General features: G+C 42.4%; 1 protein-coding gene across 7 annotated transcripts in view; it reads right to left on the reverse strand.

Moving 5' to 3' along the window:
* Nucleotides 1–1,235: 1,235 nt before the first annotated feature.
* LOC6643360 overlaps nt 1,236–17,435 on the reverse strand; it is a 32,483-nt gene continuing 16,283 nt past the window's right edge. Inside the window, exons 1-17 of one of the 7 annotated variants that reach the window (XM_047009706.1) lie at nt 15,928–16,084; nt 14,943–15,114; nt 14,525–14,770; nt 13,554–14,074; nt 12,777–13,474; nt 11,336–12,707; nt 11,007–11,279; nt 10,536–10,892; nt 10,401–10,466; nt 10,217–10,261; nt 9,784–9,825; nt 5,478–9,719; nt 3,266–3,837; nt 2,540–2,995; nt 1,854–2,478; nt 1,666–1,787; nt 1,236–1,606 (exon numbers count right to left, since the gene is read on the reverse strand). In XM_047009706.1, coding sequence (XP_046865662.1) covers nt 1,450–1,606; nt 1,666–1,787; nt 1,854–2,478; nt 2,540–2,995; nt 3,266–3,837; nt 5,478–9,719; nt 9,784–9,825; nt 10,217–10,261; nt 10,401–10,466; nt 10,536–10,892; nt 11,007–11,279; nt 11,336–12,707; nt 12,777–13,474; nt 13,554–14,074; nt 14,525–14,770; nt 14,943–15,090 — 9,942 coding nt within the window. In that variant the 5' untranslated portion in view covers nt 15,091–15,114; nt 15,928–16,084 and the 3' untranslated portion in view covers nt 1,236–1,449. Of the gene's footprint in view, nt 1,607–1,665; nt 1,788–1,853; nt 2,479–2,539; nt 2,996–3,265; nt 3,838–5,477; nt 9,720–9,783; nt 9,826–10,216; nt 10,262–10,400; nt 10,467–10,535; nt 10,893–11,006; nt 11,280–11,335; nt 12,708–12,776; nt 13,475–13,553; nt 14,075–14,524; nt 14,771–14,942; nt 15,115–15,927; nt 16,085–17,435 lie in introns of those variants that run through there. The other 6 variants (XM_023176289.2, XM_047009707.1, XM_047009709.1 and 3 more) reach the window with 6 other exon arrangements.

Raw genomic sequence — 17,435 nt, forward strand, 5'->3', positions numbered from 1 at the left:
TTGGTTTGTCGGTGTCTGTGTGAGTGTGTGTGAATTGTTGATGACTGACTCAAAAAGGTTTCTTTGCATGATTTTTTTTAATACTGTTTAATTTTATTTTGAATTTAGCTTGTGCTTGTTTAGTTGCGTTTTCTTTTAAACTTTTGATTCGATTAAAAATGCCAAACTACGTTTTTTTTTTCGTTTTTCCATTTTTTTTTTTTTTGTTTTGCAAAAATGTACACACAGTTAAATAATTTAATACATTTAATAATATATTTGTTTTTTTTTTTTTGTTTTTGTTTTCGTTTTGCTTCATTTACAAAATGTTACGTGTTGGTTGCTTGTTGAGTATATTGTTTAGGTATATATATAATATATATATAGACTAATACGCACTATTATTATGTAAATACAAAAAATTATCGCATTTTTATTTGCTGCTTTTCCATTTTTGTTTGTTATTGTTTCTTTTTTTTTCGTTTTGTTTTTAATATATAAGTACAAAATACAATTTTAAACTTAAAATGAGCGTTTTGTGGATGTGTTAAATGTTTAAATTATACAAAAAAAAATTTTAGCAGCTTTTGTGCACAAATACTGTTTAAATAAAAAGCAGGCAAAAGGGGAAACGTTAAACAATCATTTTAGAGGATTTTTGAGGATGGAAGTAAACATTTTTTGTACGTAAATCATTTGTTTTTAAAGTTTTACAATTGTGTTTTTGTATGAATGTTTTTTCTTTTTTCATTTTTGTTGTGTTTATATATTTACTGAGGGTTTACAATTATTAAATAATATTTGTTTTATACTGCTGCCGCTTTTAGTTGCTACTAAAACTAAACAAAATACATTGATCTGGGTAAAAAAATACATATTAAGTGGTTTTTTATATATTTGTTCGCTTTAATGCTTCTCACTTTTCTCTCGACTGAACGTAGGACGTTGAATACTCTCTCGTGTGATTTATGTATAAATACAAACCATATGTATATATTAATATATATCTATATGTATATATATATATAGGTTTACTGCGTGTGGTGTTGTTGTTGTGTGGGTGTGTGTGTGTGTGTGTTTTTTTTATATATAGTAAATGTGTAGGCATAACTAAGTTGTAGATAATAATACAGTGACTACAGCTAATACATATGCTCATCCTCCAATGTTTCCTTTTCTATCTTTTTTCCGTTTGCGTTTTCTTATATACATATTCTTTTTGCTTTTTGCTTATCATTTTTCTTTTCTTTTTCATCTTTTTACTAATTTCTACCAAAATTGTGCAGTTGCTTCTGTGGCGGCTGTTTCTGTTGCGGCTTCTCCTCCTGCTCCTGTCTCGGCCACTGCTGCTACCAGTCCCACCAATTCCACGCCTGCTGGTGTCATTGCTGATGGCTCGTCTAGTCCTTGGCCCTGTGCTTGAGCTTGAGCGTGATCTTGAGTTGTGGCTTGTGCTTGTGGCATGGGGTATCAGGAGTGCTTATCGGTTAGTTCACCCCAGCGAGATTCAAAGAATTTACGCATGCCATGACCCGCCTTGCCAACGGGAGAATCATCCTCATTGAACATTTCGCAATTGTCGAAAATTTGTCGTACATCAACGCAAAAGTCTTCGCGGGTTTTGTAGCTAAAATGAAACTTGAGATTAAATTGGTTTTATTTTGGAGATTTCACTTAGTCGTTTACCTTAAATCCTGCAATTTCTTTTTAATTGTGGACAAATCCATTGGGGATTTGATGATTTTACGATATGTAGGAAACTGTTTCGTATTCACCGGCAATAGAAATGGCCAAGAATCCTCATGTAGCTGTAATTAATATTGAAATGAATTATAAATCATATTTGTATAATCTTTAATGTCAATAATCCTCACCTCCATTTCACCCAGTAGAGTCTTGCAGACGGAGAGCTCTTTCATCAGCTTCTTTGTGGCATGTTTCTCCTTCTTCTCCTGCTTAAGCTTCTCCTTGGCCTCCTGTATGGCATGTATATTGATGGGCGGTGGTGACATTTGTGTTGCATTTCCCGCTCCAGTGGCGGGTGGCGTTGGCGTGCATGCTCTGGGCGAGGGCATGGTCATAGGCTGAGTGGGCGATTGACAGGTCACATTCAAAGCTGTTGGCGATGCCTGCATAACTATCGGAGCAGCAGCCGTTGGTGTCGGTGGCTGCAATTGTGGACCGGGCGGCGGTGGCGGTGTTGGCGTGGGAGTTGGCGTTCTGGTCGGAGTCACAGCTCGTGGTGACATGGCCGTATTAAACTGCAGGGGCTGCGGCAACGATGGCGGCGTACGATTAGCCATTCCAGTTGTGGCAAAATTACTTGGTGGCGGATAAGGTGGATAACTGGTGGCAGTGACTCCTCCGCTGGCACTGCCCTCCGTTTCAGCTAGGGGTACACCGCCATTATTGTGGGTAGTTGTGGGAAAGCGTGAGCCATCAATGGAATTATTATGATGCTGTTCATCAAAGGTGGCTGAGGCCACAGAATGGGCAGGACTAGAATTATTTCAAAATGTCAAAAAGGATCTAGAGCAGAGTATTTCTTTCTTTTATTTACCTTAGTGGTGCTGGCAATGAGGTCATTGACTCATCGTGCGATGAGTTTAGTGACTGTTGAGAGGCATTGAGAAGAATTTGTTGTTGTTGTTGTTGTTGCTGTTGTTGCTGCTGCGGTTGAACATCGCCTACAGCAATTTGCTCCAAACTTCCCGGACCACTTGTTAGCTGTTTATCATTCCGTCGCTTGGCCGCTGTGCTGGCATCACGATCCCGGCGGGATTTACTGCTACTTCCCCCGCTGCGTTTTTTCGGAGGTGGAGCACGTGTTATACAACCATGGCAATACCATTTACCCCTTGGGACCTTCAGAAGTGGCGGTATATAGCAATCAGCATGATAGGCACGCGGACACAGATCACAATAGATCATTTTGCCCACTGGAGATGGACGATGACCACCACAAACGATGCACTTGCGCTCATTGGTGGCCTTATTGACACATTCATAGCAGTACCTGAAAAATTCAAATAAAATACAATTTATTTACATCAATTTATTATTAAAAGGACGACAAGGGTGCCATTAATAAGAAAGAAAAAAAAAAAAAACAACAATAATTATAATGATGAGGACGACGACAGATGATGACAATGACGCCACGTTGAATGTGTGCAGAAAAATTGACGATATCGACGCATCGGGTAATGGGTAAAGGATATTAAGGTATGTATAGGTATATAAAGGGGGAAATCATTGCACCCTTTCTTTTTGGAATGATACTTACCAATCGCCATCGGGTATGTTATCCATTTTGGGCTTGAAGCAGTATGTGTGATAGCCCTTATCACAGCCATCGCAGAGCAGGAGTTTATCCTCATTCTCGCCCGATGTGCAAAACTGGCAATTCTGTAAGGAATTTGAATATTTGCAAGAGTTTGTAGTAGTGGCTGAACGTCGACGTTTCCCAGTCGCAGTCACAGTCCCAGTTGCAGTCGGTGTTGTCTTGTTTGTCTTGTTCTTTGTTTTTGTCTTGGTTTTGTTCCTTCGTCTGGTCCCAAAGTCCGAGTCTGAATTGCTTGCAGAAGTCGAGCTACTGGAACTGGCCTCAGAATCAGACTGATCCTGTTGACCATTTTGATTAGCCTTGGCCAAGGCTTTTAAATTGATTTTAATGCTCAATGATGGAGTGGCTGCTGTTTCCTCTGTTTTTTGTTTCTTCTTCGGAGTCGTTGATTTTGATGATGATGGCGGCGGCGGCGGCTTTGCTTTCGTGTTTTGTTGTTGTTTCTTTGGTGTAGCCTGCTTTTTGGTGCCGCCCTTTTTCTTTGTGCTGGGTTTGCTACTTTTCGTTGCATACTTTTGTGTGTGTGTGTTTTTGTGGAGTCAAGTATAAGTCAGGTATATATATATATATATCGAGTCGAGAGTACCCGTACGAGGGAGCATAATTTTCCAATGTGGGTGAGTGTATGAGTGTGTATGTATGTGTGTGTATGTGTGTGTGTTTGTGTGTTAAAGAAAAACGGTAACGGGCAACAAAAGCATCCATGTATTTATATGTGTGTATGTGTATGTGTATGAGTATGTTATGTATGTATGTTGGTGTATGTGAGAGTATGAAAGCATTAAATTTATTTTGAACCATGAACACCACAAACAACAAACAATTCAAACATTCAGCGCAAAAAGTGTTAAGAAAAAAAATTATAATCAGAAAAAAAATTAACAAGTCGAAGATTAAATAATAAAAATATTTGAATTAATTTTTTGTTTTTTTTTCCAGCCAGCAAATTTTTAAGTGGACAGAAAGAGTTGGAGAGACAGGCAGAGAGAGTGAGAGAGAGAGAGAGAGAGACAGAAAGAAAAATAGCTGCTTTACGATCTACATACGAGAGTGCAAGCAAAGTTTTTTATGGACCGATGCGAGATTTCAAGCCAAATCAAAATCAACCAAAAAAAAACTAATTCAATCTAAACAGAATCTCCTCAATCCTCTTGAAATGTTCTCTTAAGAGAATCATAGGCAGATATTGGGCTAAGAAATGTAGGAAACTTTGCCCATAAAAGTATGCAATAGACTGAAAATTCATGCTTTTATGCCTTGTAACTTACAGAATTGGGAATTATTTTTCTAGCCATACGACTTTCCCAAATTTGTTTATATGATTCAATAATTAAATTTTTGAACCGCTTTTTGCATACTTTAAGGGGCAAACTTTTTGCCTTTTCCCAGACATAAACTTATAATAGTTATTATACTTATTTAGATTTCGATTAATCTGCTAATTTCCCAGTTTTATGGTATTTACAACTTGTTAACTTGTTAGTGTTAAATATTACGACATTTCTAAATTTTGTAGTCCTTTATACCTATACTGTTTTCTAGTGACAATAAAGAACTGGGTATATAAGTTCGCTACAAAACGATCAAAAAGTTCTTTATAGTTTTCGAAAAATTAACTATTTGAATTTTTCATACCTTAGAACTTCTAAGTTAGAAGACAATATTCTCTCAAATCATATCCCTAAGTATCAAATTTCTTTTTAATTAAAAAAAAATGCCTTGTTCCACAGCCTATTGCATACTTTAGGGAGAAATCATATTCCTAGAACCGCCATTGCCCTTTAACTGTTGAAATACTAGATTTAGCCAGTTCAGCTGGCAGTGCTGAACTTCGGACTACTTTTGTTAAAAGTCTATGAACTCAAAACTAAAATACTGGCCCATATCTTTTGGAAATCTCACATTAAATCGGCAGTCAAATCAATCGACTACAAAATGTTGCAAAAAAAAATGATTAATTTAGATAGTAGTTATTTCTCTTTTAAAATTCAAAACCATAATAGCAACAAAATAAAATTTCGAGGTTAAAAAGAGTTTGTTAATAAGATGTGTACAAAAATGTGTCTAGGTTAGGTAGTTGTGGTTGGATGGGTGGATGTTGTTAGGATATATATTTATATATATAATTGGCGAAAAATCGAAATAAACTTACCGCCTTCATGATGCTCTTATCCCAGGCCACACAGGATTCAAGAACATACAAGGCCATGGCCAGTTGGGCAGTGGTATGCGAACGAGAAACTGCATCACGCCATTGGACTAGGCCTTTTGGGATATTCTCGACCTTCTCATCTTTGTCGCTATCGCAATTGCTGGCAGGTGAGACATTGCCAGAGGTGCATTCAGCTGGATTAGCAGAGCTACCATCGAGAATGGGTGGGTTAGCGGCTGCTGCAATTGCTGCCAGGGCCATGGTACGTTCATTGAAGGATGAAGGATTAAGGTTGCTGCTGTTGTTTGTGTTGTTACCAAGCTGTTGCTGGTGTTGTTGTTGCTGCTGTTGGCCAACCAATTGTTGCTGCTGTTGCTGCTGCTGCTGTTGTTGTTGCATTTGCAGAAGATATGCCGCTGCCGATGCGGAATTTTGAGTCTGTGTCGATGTATGCTGATTTTGGGCAATCACAGCCAAATGAGCATCACCCGTTTGGGATCCCAGAGGTGGCTTAAGGTATCTTCTCTCAATATTTGCCTCCAGATCAATAATGCGTTCCCTTATCATGGGTATAATGCTAACGAAATCCTCTTCACTCACATCCTCTTGCTCCAGATTGAGTTCGTTCTCGATGCGATTGGGCAATTGCCAATTTTTAAGCTGCATCGATGCACTGGCGATTTTATCTTCCAACGATTCGAGTTGCTCTAGCAGAGCCAATTCCACACGTTTGGCCACCTTAGGATTCCAATCGTTTGGCTTATCGGGCATCATGTACTCAACGACTTCCGTTTCATGCTCCTTGAGCAAATAGTTAACTCCCAACGGTTGCTCCAGGGTGAGGAAACGTTGCAAATTCTCCTGAAGTTCACGTTCCCTTAATCCGGATGGATTTAACGATTTCACCAGTTGACGCAATTTCTGCTCATCGTTGAGTTGCCACCAGCCATAGCGATGCCTTCGTGGCACATAGACACCATGAACTTTTTCAGGAAAGCCAGCCAATTTCACTTGTTCCAGCAGACGATGCTCATCGGGGGTCATGGAGAGGGGCAATGGAATATCAATGGGTATATATGTTTGGACACTGCTCAACGACATATTGGCTATATTGTGATAGTAGGCCTGCGAGAGCGCCTCATCCAAGCGTAGCTCAATTTTTGGCTTTACTTCAATTTCGGTTTCACCAGCTCCAGCTCCAGCTCCAGCTGCTGCTGTAGCTCCAACTCCAGGCCCAGCCCCAGTCCCACCCCCAGTGTCTGGTGGGACTTCACTGCCTAAACGAAAAAACTTTTCCTCCGTTTCGGATTTCGTTGTTGTCGTTGTCTTTTTTAACTCCTCATCAGTCTCGCTGGGCGGATGAGGAGAGCCCAGACCGTTTTTTGACACTGTTAAATTGGCGGCATCTGTTCCCGTTCCTGTTCCTGATGAACTCATTTTCACAGCATATTCATCAATTTTGGCCTGCATTTGCTTCTCATCCAAGCCACTCAACGAGAATATACATTCCTGGGTGTATTTGGTCGGCTCCACTTTACACTCGTCCATGGGTATAGAATAATATTGCATATTATTAATCAAATCCCATGGATGACCCTGCAATTGCAACTGGGCATAACAATTCTGATTGGCATAGCTATGCTGAAGTTCCTGCGAAACGACACCGCCATCTTCGGCAGGCAATTCGCTAATCAGTGGGACTTCCCGTTTGACAATCGAGAACCATTTGGGTGAATCATCACCAATTGTTGTGGTGGACACTATAATGCAGTCATCTTCCTTTTTCAAATCCATCTCGGCTTTAATGGACGTCAAGTCCATCTTATCACAATTGTTAATGTTCATGTTGATGTTGTTGATGTTGCTGCCCATGTTGTTCATGTTCATCATGTTGGTAAAATCGTTGACATTGGCATTATTGTTGTTATTATTGATTGTGGGTATCAGGCCAGGAATGGTGGGTATCTTAATCTCAGCCTCGAAATCGGTTTTTGTTGAAATAACTGTGGGTGGTGGTCCCATTAGCTCCATTTCTGATTTCACCTTAATTTCGGGACGAGGTGCTGGTAGTGGAGGCGGTGGTGGCGGAGCCGTTGGGTCACTCTTGGGCGGATCATCATCATCATCGCCAAGATCAACAATTTCGGGTTCGACTTTGTTGATCTCAGTGCAATCATCGTCATCATCATCGTCTTCCTCCTGGTGCTGCTGTTGCTCCGCATCCGCTTGTGGCTGTTCTGAAGCAAGTGGTGGTTCCTCCACTGCCTTTTTGTCATTAGCATCAACGTCTTCATCGACATCCATCGGCTCATCTTGTTCGGCTGCCGCTGCTGCTGCATCCCCATCCACTGATTCTGCCTTTTTTTCTTCCTCTCTATCCGTTGCCTGCTCGTCCATACCCTCCAGTGCCTCATGATAGCCACATATATCATTCTGTGCCGACTCCAGGGCCTCAATGAATATGCCTCCCGCTTTCGGTAGTTTCCAATAGCGACGCCAAAATCTATCCTGGCCAAAGCATGCGGCCCTTAGCTGATTTGTGCTCTTCTCCAAAGCCTCTTTGCAATTGAGTGACGCACGTACAATCTTGTCCAGCTTCTTTTGCAACTCATCGGCACTCAGGCGATTATCCTCGTCCTCTTCCACATTTGTGATTTCCGAATCCAGATCGGAGAGATCATCCTCAATGCTGATACTAACATCGGGATGTTGTCCATCCTCGTTGATGGAATTGCGGGCTCCGGTTTTCTTGGCCTGCAAGAGGGCATCGCCGGCGGCAGCAACCGTAACAAGCGAAGCGCTGTTTGTCGGCGTCGTCGTCGCTGAGCCATTATGTTGATAGGTGGGCGTGGCAATAGTGGCGGCGCACTGTTCCCCACCGCTGATGGTGGTGGCTGTCGTGGTGCTAATGGGAACAGCAGTCATCTTTGTTGGGCTGACTAAGGAGTCACCAGTAGCTCCTGCTCCTAACTGAAGAGTCGACGGAGCGCCAACTGCAGCTGGAGTGGCTGGAGCAGTTTCTTCTTTATCATTACTATCCACTTCCATTGGCTGTGTTGTTGTTGTTGTTGTTGCTGCTGCTGCCTCTGGATCCTTGGTTTCATCTTCTTTTTCCCCGCCATTATTGGTAGTTGTTTCGCCACTAACTTCCGCCTTGGAATTCTCTCCATCAACTGGAACCACAGCAATGGCAGCGGCTGCTTCCGCCTCAGCCTGCTTGGCGAGTGCTAAGCGTTCTGCATCGAGTTTCTGCTGGGCCATTAGAGCTTGCATGGCTGCTTCTCGTTCTGCTTGGGCCTTCTCATAAGCCTCAATGCGCGCCTTACGCATATGAAGGGCCTTATACTTGCGTACCTTCATGTCCGTCATGTACTTCTCTTTCCTCATCTGGGCACATGTTTCCAGACTGCCATCAATTTGGCGGAGGACCGCTTTATTCATCAGCAAATCGTTGCAAAGGTGGGCCAACATTTGGGCCTTTCTAGTCGGATTCAAGGCCACAAATGGACGATCTTTGAGATAATGTGACAATTTCCACGTATCATTCTCATGGAGCAGCTTGTAGTACTCTTGATTCTTGGCCGAATGTGTTGCCGAATCTGCATCCAATTGATGATGATCGGGCACACGACGTTCCCGCTCACGATCCACTGTGATGCCATACATTTGACGTATTTCTCCCGTTGCAGTGGCATACAAATAGATTCTCAAAATCTCAGATACATTCGAATTGGTTATATCAGCATTTCGCAACGATTGTCCCAACAGTGTGGTATGTCTGCCCGGATTGGGCACACCCGGATCCTCAATGGCACAGACCAGCAAATGAGTCATCACCGACAGCAATTCTTCCTCGGCATCGGCATTGCTGTCACTGATCAGAGCATCATGCAAATTCTGCAATGATGGCAACGATTCCATATCGAATCCAAGTGTCTCACCGAAGTTGTGCAAGAACTCAAACACCATAAGAAGATCAGCCATAGCCTGTCCAGGCAATCGATTGCCAGCAATACGCTCCAATTCTGGCACAGCGATTTCTTGTGGCATTTCCGAATCCTCATTGGGTCGTCGTATCAATTGAAGGATATCAGCATCTCTCTTACGTTCTGCCATCCGACGCTCCCGCAAAATCAGACGATCCAAAACCAATTGATGTTTCTTCTTCTCACGCTCTTCAAACTTGCGGCGAACTTCCAACATGCGAATAAGATTCATATGCTGACGACGGCGTTCACGTTCCTAATCAAAACAAATAAAATCGGTTTAGATTAAAAAAGTTAAACAAAACACTCTCTCCACTTACCATTTCGGCAGCCAGCAGTAGTTCCTTTTGCTTTTGTAATTCCTATTTGGTTAACGAGAGATGATAAGAAATTAGTTGTAGTCAAAATTGGAAAGGATATCATAGAGAGAAAAAACATCTATGCAGCTAGGCGATAGCAGAAGTTGATCGAAAATGAGAACTACCAAACAACATACATATATTAGATCTCTAAAGAAACGAAAACCGTTTAACCAGAAAAGTGTTGGAACACTTTAAAAAAATATGCAAAAAATAAAGAAAAAGTTTATGGTGAAAAAATGTAATTATAATTATTGACTGATTTTGGTAGGTTTTATTCGGTTTTCATTTCTATCTGTAACTATCTTCAATTTTTAATTTTTTGTTTTTGTAAATTTTGGAATATTATAAAGCAGAAAATTTGACCACAACATTGAATGCATATTTTTGGTACCTGTTCCTTAGCTAAAATTGCTTCCTGACGTCGCTTCTCTTTCTCCTATGTGCACACAAAAAGTAAAATCAAAATGAAACACACAGAAAAAAAAGAAAACAGACAACAAGGCGGAATAAAACAAATTATAAATGAGCGTGGCAAAAATTCATTAATAATATGTGTATATTATAATCCAACCGACCTGTTGCTTCTTAATCAATTCCTCCTGCTTGAGCCTATCCAATTCCTCTTGCCGTTTTTTGCGCTCCTTAAAAATAAATGAGGGGAAGTTCCAATTAGTAAAGGATTTTCACAATTTTAAGTGTGTGTAGCTTACTTCAATAGCCTGTTGATTCTTAAGTTCCTTCTCTTTGCGTTGCTGCTCCAGCTTGGCATTTTTCTCTTGACGAGCCTTCTCCTTGTTGCGAGCAAGTTCCTCTTTTTGTTGCTTCTTGGCATCACGCATGGCCTGCTGTTGCTTGGCTATCTCAATGCGTTGCTCCACATTGAGAGTTTGACGAGTGAAGACTTTTAAATCCTCCAGACGTTTGGCCACATCCTCATCGGTCATGCGTATGTATTCACCATCATTGGCATATGGCGGAGGAGCCGGTTGCAGAAATGAGCCCACAATCGCACGGGCAGAGAAACTGAAATTCTCACGCGTAAGACTGGATGGTTGCTGTTCCAAGTGCTATAAAGAAAGGGATAACGATTTATATAAGAATTTAAGCCATTTAAAAATTAAGGACGATTGGGTTGGGTCATCTATAGAGATATACAAAAAATGCTCGTCCTACAAACTCACAGCAAAAACCTGGCCAATGGTCTTAAGTGGAGCCACACTATTGGGCGCATAGTATGTAACCTCGCCGCGTATTTGTCCCTGTTTGGTTAATCCCCGTATAACAGTATCGCGCTTCCAACCCAATTCCAAGGGTACACGTAACTCGGACACATTGTGTATATTGGCATCTTCTGACTCCGATTCGGATAGGCCACTCTCGGCAGCCATGCTTTCGGAATCTGTGGAGGTTTCCATGTGGGCATTAGCCTCACTCAAAGCCAAACGAATTTTCTCCTAAGAAAAAGAGAAGAAGGATTAGATTAGGATAGGATTACCTAGGTAAAACTTACTATATCAGCTCCCTGTTGAAGTAGTTGTTGAGTGGCCAGCATGGGTTTTAAGCCCACTGCCCGAGATTGAGCCAGCAGAGAAGCGACAGTATTCTTTTTGGGTTTCGATACGCCGCGTCCCAAATTGCGTGGACGTCCTTCCTTGTATGAACTCGAATTGGATCCTGAATTAGAATTCGAACCACCAACAGCTGAACTGCCTCCTGCTGATATGACACCGCCGCCGGCTCCTCCCATATGGGGAGCTGGTGAGGTTACACCACTAGCGCCGCCGGGCATTCCTCCAGTGCCACCCAAAGCAGCGGTAATCGAACTCAGACTTTGTAGACTATTTGATGAACCACCAGCAGCTGATCCTCCAGATGCGGATTGTCCACCACCTCCGGTCTGATAATCACTTGCCAAATTTGTTACACTCGTTGATGATGTAGACTGGGAATTGCTCTTATCCGAGGGTTTCATGGACAAATTGAGTGGTGCATCGAAATCATCAATCGTTATGGGATTGGAGGCGGAACCAACAGCTCCAGTACCTGCTCCACCTGCCGCTCCTCCGCCAGCGCCTCCAACGCCACCAGCTGAGCTTAGATTATTGGATTTTAGGCTTAAATTAACACCGGCTCCGGGTCCATGATCTGTAGTAAGATCATGGATTTCTTTACCCTTATTGGATAGATTGTATGCTCCGTTTGAGGTGATTGTTGGTGGCAATTTGATAACCTCAACACGATCATTGGATGCCGATGACGAGGCTGATAAATCTCCGCGATTCTGTTGCTGGAGCTGCTGCTGCTGAGAAATGGCCGACGATGAGCCACCACTCTGTGCGCCACTGCTGGTGATTGTTGACGATGATGAGGAGGAGCCGCCGACACCACCTCCGCCACTGGATGATGAGACTCCACCCTTTGTGCCACCGCCGCCGACGACGACACCGCTTAATTGTTCCAGTGATGTGGGTAATCCACTCATGCCAGGCATACCAGATGCTGCAGCGGCTGCTGCTGCTGCTCCCAACATGCCGTGGAGTTGTTGTTGTTGTTGCGCAGCTGCTGCCATGGCGGCATACTCCATTTCTAGTCTAGCCCGCTTGGCGGGACTGAGACCTGGAAATGCAAGTAGAGAGGAAATTGCATTTGTTGTGGTATCAAGATCTTTCTGTTGTTGTTGGAGTAAGTGTTCGACTTGGTGTTGTTGTTGTTGTTTCTGTTGTTGTGTGTTTTGTTGTTGTTGTTCTGTTTCGGAAATGGTCTTTTTACGACCGCGTGATGTAGTACCAGGAATTTTGGGACCAACAATAGATGATGTGTACTTAATGATCTCCGTATCGGGTGGAAGGCGAACTCCTAACAAAGATGGATGCTCATTGCTGCTAGGAAAAAAAACCAGAGAAATTAATGTAGTACAGTTAAAAATCTTTAAATTATTTGTGTGTCCTCACCTCATCATGCCCGCTCCACTTAGATAATCCTTAGCTTTCCCACCAGCTCCTGCATTTGTGTTGCCAATACCTCCTCCTGCTCCTCCCTGCTGCTGCTGACTACTTACAGAGTGTCCACCTCCAGCTCCTGCAGAACCAGCCGAAGTGGTACTAGCCGCAAATGCATTCATCGCCGCCTGCATACTCTGCATACTTTGCTGCGGTGTCATACCCAAAGCACCGAATTGGGTCAACGAATTGAGGGCATTTAATGAGGGATTATTCTTATCACGATCCTTGCCCGATGAAGAGGAAGAATTAGAACCCGCACTGCCACCACCCATCCCAGCACCACTAACTAGAGCCGAGTGAGGTGACATTAGAGGATTGTTTGAATGCAGGCCGCCCAATGAGGCATTGCTGGAACTGACATTGGTGGAAGATTTACTGCCGGACATCATGCCAACACTACTACCACTGGATCCACCACCACCACCCACGCCAGTCAAATGGCCATGCAATGATGATGAGGAACTGCCTCCTCCAGATTTTTTGCCCGAGGAACTGTTTGAACTAGAGCCAGAGGCTGCTGCGGCCACCGCCTGCATGGCCAGCAGCTCTTTATGCAGGGTCACAGGGTCATAAGCAGAGCCAGGATTACTAGACAAGCTACTAGTGCTTGTCATAGTCGATGGTTTACCATAAGCACTGGCAGTGCTCTGCAAGAAAACAAAAAAGCAAAAAAAAAGTATCAATAGTGTTTTCTTCTCTCTCATCTAGCGCGTCATTTAAATTCACCTTGTAGCCACCATGTCCTCCTCCGCCACTACTAGTTGGTATCGAACCACTGCCTGTGCTCACCGATGACAGACTGCTGCCGGGTACACCAAAACCATGCATGCTGGCCAATGCTGCTGCTGGATTGTTGGCTGCAGCTGCTGCTGCAGCAGCCGCCGCTGCGTTTATACTGTTGGCCAGACTCTGTTGCTGTTGTTGTTGTTGCTGCTGTTGCTGGGCGGCTCGTTTCTCCTTCCGCGACTTGTTCGATTTACTGCTTGAAGAACTCGACGATCCGCCTCCTCCTCCAGCACCACCACCAGATCCACTACCGCCCGCATTGCCTGTAACACCACCTAAGCCAGTTGCACTTCCACCTGCTGCGCCACTTGCATTTGTGCCAGCGCCTGCACCAGCCATACCCATGGCAGCAGCTGGACCAAATGCTGCTGCCAAATCGGGATGAGGAAATGGTGAAAGACCTGATGCCTGCAGGCGACTGAAATAGTCCTGGGCAGCTAATTGGGCCATAGACCACCAGCCTAAAATAAGTTATATTTCATATAATGTTAGTAAAAATCTTAAGCGAGGTCAAAATACTAAAATGAAATACTATCCTACTTAGTTGTTTAACCTTAACAGTATTAAATTAAATTTATAAATCAATTATAAACTATGCTTGACCATTTAATCGCCATTCTGGGTGTCCTCATTTACAAGAGGAAATTCCCATGAAGAGCGTAAAGCGAATGTCAAACCAAAAATATGCTCTAGGAGTGTTTTCTTCAAACGCTCAGCAGGAAATACCGAACATTTGCTGTTTTAGCTCCAACAAAGAATTTTAAATAAAGAGGTCTTAGGGGTGATTTGAACTCGCACGCATTTCGTCCAGCGCGTTGGCATCTCAACGCTTACGACCACTTGCCTTTGGGCAATCCAGAGAAAAGGATATACATTCTATAGCATAATTTCTTTGCCGACATTTTACTCACTTGCTGGATGCAGACCTGCCAAACTGGCGGCCTGTGATGCCGCCACAGCCATGGTATTCTGATGATGATGGGCTCCTGCCGCTGCGGCTGCTGCCGCGGCCATTGAATAACGATCGTTGGCAGCGGCTCCAGCTGTATTTGGCAAAAGACCTAAGCCGGCGGCAGCGGCAGCATTAAATTGCGAATTGAATAGAGGATTGGAGGCGGCCGCAGCAGCGGCTCCAGTGGGGTCACGACCCCAATACGCTAAAAGAGAAGAAGGGCGAGAATATTAGAATATTATTAAATATTAGCTAAAAGACATTTAACAAAGTTAAAATAATTCAATACAGTTACACCTACATATCCTGAGGATTACATTAGGTGATGAGTTGGGACACTAGCTAGTGGAAGGCATGTGGATTATTTATGTACTTACCAAAAAGTGACGCAGCATCTAAGAGTCCTGTAGGATCATGGGGATTACCGCCGGCGCCACCAGCCCCACCGCCGCCATTGGAGCCTCCACTACCTTTGTTTGAGTTTTTGCCGTCGTTGCCGCTGCCATCGCCGGCATTTTTATTCATGTTGTGTTATATGGCAATCAATATCTAAAAGATACAAAAAAAAAAAACATAATTTTGTTAGTTTATAAAAATATACAAAAAATATTTGTTGAAATACCCTTAAAACGAATATTAAATGGGAATCCCATCGAGAACACCGAATTTGATTAATACGGCGAATTCGCAAACGAGCAAGCAAAAGGAAACAGCAGAAACATGCAAAGCAAAACAAAACTAAAACAAGAAACAAAAAATCATCCACAAACACACGCACACAATTTGAGAGCGAGCCAAACGAGCGAGAACCAAAGAGAGCAAGAGAGCCTGCCGCACTCACCACTACACCTGCATTTTAGGCCCGCGGCGAAACGAGAAGAGGGGAACACAAAAAATGCAGCGAATAAAGAAAAAGATAAATGAACTTATCTAAAACATAAAGTTAACTTTTATTTGTTTAAACAAACAAATTCAAGTTGGCCACAAACACACACAGAAACAAAAAAAAAAACTTTGTTTTATCTACAAAAAAAGCAAACAATACACACACACACACAAGGCGAAAAAGTTACACATATAGATGAAACGAGAGAGTGCGAGGGTAAAAATGCCGTTTTTACTATGCAGTTCTTGTTGTTGCTTTTTTCATTATTTCTTTTCATAATTTCATTCATAAAATTTTGTGATGGTTTAAGCTATTTTTTTTCACTCGTTTTTGTTATTGTTTTTTATTTGTATTGTGTTTTGCATATTCTACATTTTCTTAAGCGCCGCCTTCTACTACTGCTGATTTCTTCTTCTTCTTCTCTGCAGACAGTCTGTCGACTATTTTTTTTCTTCGTTTATTAACTTTATGCTTACTTATTAAATTGTATTGTTAATTTGCAATTGCCAAGTTGCAGTTTCCATTTCTTCACAGAAAACTGAATGAAACAACTAAAACTATGGATAATAATCCAAAAAAGAAAAAAAAAACTCGAATAATGGTTATTTACAACGCGCAGCGTCCGTTTATGTGTGGGATTAAGCGGCGACTGAAACAGAGAGAGAGAGAGAGAAAAAAAAAGAGCGAATGGCGGGCAGAGAGAATGAGAGTCAATTGAAACAGCGAGAGAGACAGTGGTTGATAATTATCGAGTTTTTTTTTGCAAAAAAAAAAAAAAAACAAAAACCAACTTTGTTTTTATTTCTCTATATGTATTTGTAGTATGAATTAATCATTTTAATGAGGAGACATTTAGTCAGGCCGCAACAAAGGTGGGGCTTTTGTTTAATAACTGTTATTGCGCATTTTATACTAGTAACTTCTTTACGCATCGGCTGACTGACTATTATACTTTGTGAATCGGCGGCAGCGACAGATGTGCGAGAGCTTATCAAATAGTGAAGGTGGGTGGGGGGTAGTCTTTTCAAGACGGGCTGGCTGGGGGCGGACGATAGGCAAAATAAATTTATGACCAAAGAAATAAAACAAATTGCAAAAACTGCTGCCGCTGCGCTGCTCTGCTTATTCTTTTCTCTTTTCTTTTTTTCGTTTGGTTTATTTCTTGCTTCTTTTACGGTTTTATGACAGTTGCTGCTGCCGCACAGTGGGTTCTTCGGGTCACAATTGTGGCTTGAGTAAAGTGGAGTATGAAGATGGGGGTGGGGTTTGGCCGTAGCGGTTGGCGGTGGCAGTCAAGTCAGCGAGTATTTAACGTTGACAGAACTTCGTTGCGCCTGCCAATGGAAAAGGTGAGCATTTTGTTCTTCTTGTTGTTGTTCTTGCTGCTTGGTTGGTGTTTTTTTTTTTTTGCGCTAGATATATGTATGTATGTATATATGTATGTACATATATGTATACATTTGTGTGTATTTTGCCCATAGCGAATGACTGACTGAGTCGACTTCGACTCGTTGCTGGTTTTTTTTTTTTGCTTCATACCCTTGCTAAAGAGGTGTACATAGATTGGGTCAAAAAGTTGTTTCTTGTCGACTTTAGATTCGCTTCTATCATGCCAAGAAAGGGTGTAGAAAATACGCCTTAGCCTAAGTTTGGACCTGCTGGCTATGTATTTCTTCGGTTTTTTTTTCTTTTTGCCTGTCTCTCAATATTTTGTGACTGACTGACAGGCAGCGGCGGCGGCGACGTACAAATGTGAAATTCTTTTTATTGTGTGTACTGGCCGGCCCCACCGCCGCCGGCTGGCGTCACTCTTCCATATTTCGTTCCCAACCCGCTTGCCACCTCACCGGAATACAATACAACTCAACCCAATCCAACCATTCCACTGTCCCTGCCCATGCCCTTGTCTCTTTCACTCTCCTCCCTCCGCACACAATCATAGCACTTCTATTGTGTTGTTGTTGCTGTTGTTTGCTCTTGATTA

This window comes from Drosophila willistoni (genome assembly GCF_018902025.1).
Source record: "Drosophila willistoni isolate 14030-0811.24 chromosome 2L unlocalized genomic scaffold, UCI_dwil_1.1 Seg168, whole genome shotgun sequence".
Taxonomy (NCBI): domain Eukaryota; kingdom Metazoa; phylum Arthropoda; class Insecta; order Diptera; family Drosophilidae; genus Drosophila; species Drosophila willistoni.